Genomic DNA, 2,500 nt, shown 5'->3' with positions numbered 1-2,500 from the left:
CCATTAAAAAAAATTTGTAAATGAATTTTGTAGAATTAATATATTAGCATTCGAATGGCTTACTCCATTAACTGTAATTTTATTTAATTAATAATTAATTTAAAAAAAAACACCTGCCGACCGCTTTACTCTTCGAATCTCTCAGAACCGATGGCGATTTCATGAAAACATTGATGGCTATTTACAGGGTGTCAAAAGCGTACAAATGTGCTCTTCATGTAGTTTTAAATCCGGCAGAGGTTCATACTACATATCTGTCAGAGTCCAAAGAAAGGCACCAGATTATACTAACTGCGTTTTTCCTTCACCTGGAAACAGGAAAATAGTTTTTATATTTCAAAACTTTTTCGAACACCACTCTAAGAATTTTGGTCGCCTGAAAATATTTGTGTTTAGTTAGGAAATACTTTTCCGATTAAACAATATTTGATAGTATATTATGGCCAATTCGCCATTATCTACAGCAGACTATTTGTACGAAGCTCTGATGAAGACCTGCAATTATAATGCCGATTATTCTAACAATCTAGTGTTTCATTGTGAACGTGCTGATGTGAGAGACGCTTCGGAATATCTTCAAGTAAGTACTTTATAGAAAATCTCAACTGAACTATGAGTTTAGGGTTCCTAGAGATATTGTTGAGTATAATTTTAAGGCAGTTGGGCTAAGAGTGAATACTACGAGTTAAGCTTTTGCTCTTAATAATATTGGCATACTTATAGTTATTCTAGAAATTTTTACTTAAGCATTTGTACAAAATTCCACATAAAGTTTGAGGGTTTCTGGCTGTAATGCCGAGTTCTTAAAATTTGCATGGAATCTTTTTCTGATTCTGGCTTTTTTGATGTCTGTGAGGAAAGTGTTTTCTTTTTAAATATTTAAGTACTCAATTAAGAATTCTTCATGTTCGTAATAATCTTGCTAGAATCCTTCTTTTTTTCTGTTTCTAGATGCAATCCCGTGTTTTAAACTGTCGTGAAAATTACATTATTTTGTTTCAAGATTTTTTTATCTGCTAGCAAAGATTTTATATTTATAAATACTTGAATACAAAATTAGAATTCTCTAGTGAAGGACTTTTTTTTAATAAGCAAAGGTGGACAGAGACACTCAGTAATATTTATTAATATAAAAGCTAGTTCAAAAACTTCATAGGGAAAGAACTAGCAAGAAAATCCTATTTCATCGGTCAAGAACAATATATGTGATCGGGAACAAGATCCCAATCTTCCAAAGTCTCAGATTTTAAATCAGGCCATGTTTGGCTTCTTCGTCACTTAAAAAAGCCAAAATGATAAGGTCTGAAAACTCTTCATTCAAATCACTTTAAACCTGTGGGTAGAAGCCACATCCATATGAAGATTAGCCACACAGGACTTTTCCATAACTGTTCTAAGATCCCAAATGAAAAGCTTCCAGATGCTATCATGCAGCATGCCAGACGCTTCCATGAACTAATATTGACATCTGCATCATGTGCCTTAATGAAATTGCTGGTTTGTCCAAGATTTGTGTTTCCCATATAGCAACTGGTCCAATGACAGAACATGGCGTGAAGACATTGGCTCCAGAGGGCATCACTGCAGATCCACACCGCTACCTTTGTGACTGAAATAATGCAAGGAAGTGTGGTGTACAATTTTCTGTTTCCATAACATAGACCAAATTAATTCCCATCTTCAGCCGATTTGGATCGTTGTGAATTGTAGATGTACCGCCACAACGAGGGTTGCTATCATTCGCAAAGGGAGATGCCCTAGACTTTCAAGCTACAGGAGGCTCAGACAAGAGGTGTTGTTCCAAAATGAGCTAATCCCTGCACAATGGAAGGTTAGATCAAACTAAGATATGAACAGCAGCAAAGACACAATCACCTTTGCTAACCACAGGCCCAAAAAAGAGCTTATTTCTTTTATATTGCCCTGGCAACATCTTTCCTAATCAGTGAGGATGTTAAATTATGGAATGTTTTAGATCCACCAAATCTACATTATCAAAGTCAGCAGTATTGACTAATTAAACACATGCGAGGTCATTCATGTTTTTCCACATCCGCCATTTCACTGATGGCGGGATACAATTGGCAGTCTACTGTCGGATTAAAAGAACAAATACTGACACCATCACACCTCAAATTTGAGAGATAATCAGCTAATTTGTTGCCTTCTCGGTACACATGAGATATTCTACATTCACTAAAAGAGTCTATAAGTTGCCAAATACGATGCATGATGTATGCAATCCTCCAATTTAGTATTTTTTTTTTGTTGTGCAAGCCTTAATTATGATCAAAGAATTGCCCTCAATATGCACTTTTTCATAACCACCTTGTTTTGCCAATATTACTCCTACTAATGCTTGTGCCTCATCAACATTGTTTGTACCTTGAGATAATGGGAAAGTTTTGACAGCCAGTAGTTGCCTATCATGATCCCTGATGCAAACCCCAATTCCAGATTGACCCGGGTTGCCATGGGATGAACCATCAAAGTTAATTTT

At 35.7% G+C, this 2,500-nt stretch overlaps 1 protein-coding gene across 1 annotated transcript in view; it reads left to right on the top strand.

Annotated features, from left to right (window-relative positions):
- Positions 1–209: 209 nt before the first annotated feature.
- LOC149566252 (uncharacterized) overlaps positions 210–2,500 on the top strand; it is a 92,940-nt gene continuing 90,649 nt past the window's right edge. The window contains exon 1 of the mRNA XM_089819660.1: positions 210–580. Coding sequence (XP_089675786.1) covers positions 440–580 — 141 coding nt within the window. The 5' untranslated portion in view covers positions 210–439. The remainder of the gene's footprint in view (positions 581–2,500) is intronic.

This window comes from Cupressus sempervirens, chromosome 3 (genome assembly GCF_028749045.1).
Source record: "Cupressus sempervirens isolate cs-2001-9-10 chromosome 3, ASM2874904v1, whole genome shotgun sequence".
In the NCBI taxonomy this organism is placed as follows: domain Eukaryota; kingdom Viridiplantae; phylum Streptophyta; class Pinopsida; order Cupressales; family Cupressaceae; genus Cupressus; species Cupressus sempervirens.
The sequence above is the reverse complement of the archived record's forward strand: the minus strand, read 5'-3'. Positions and strand labels throughout refer to the sequence as shown.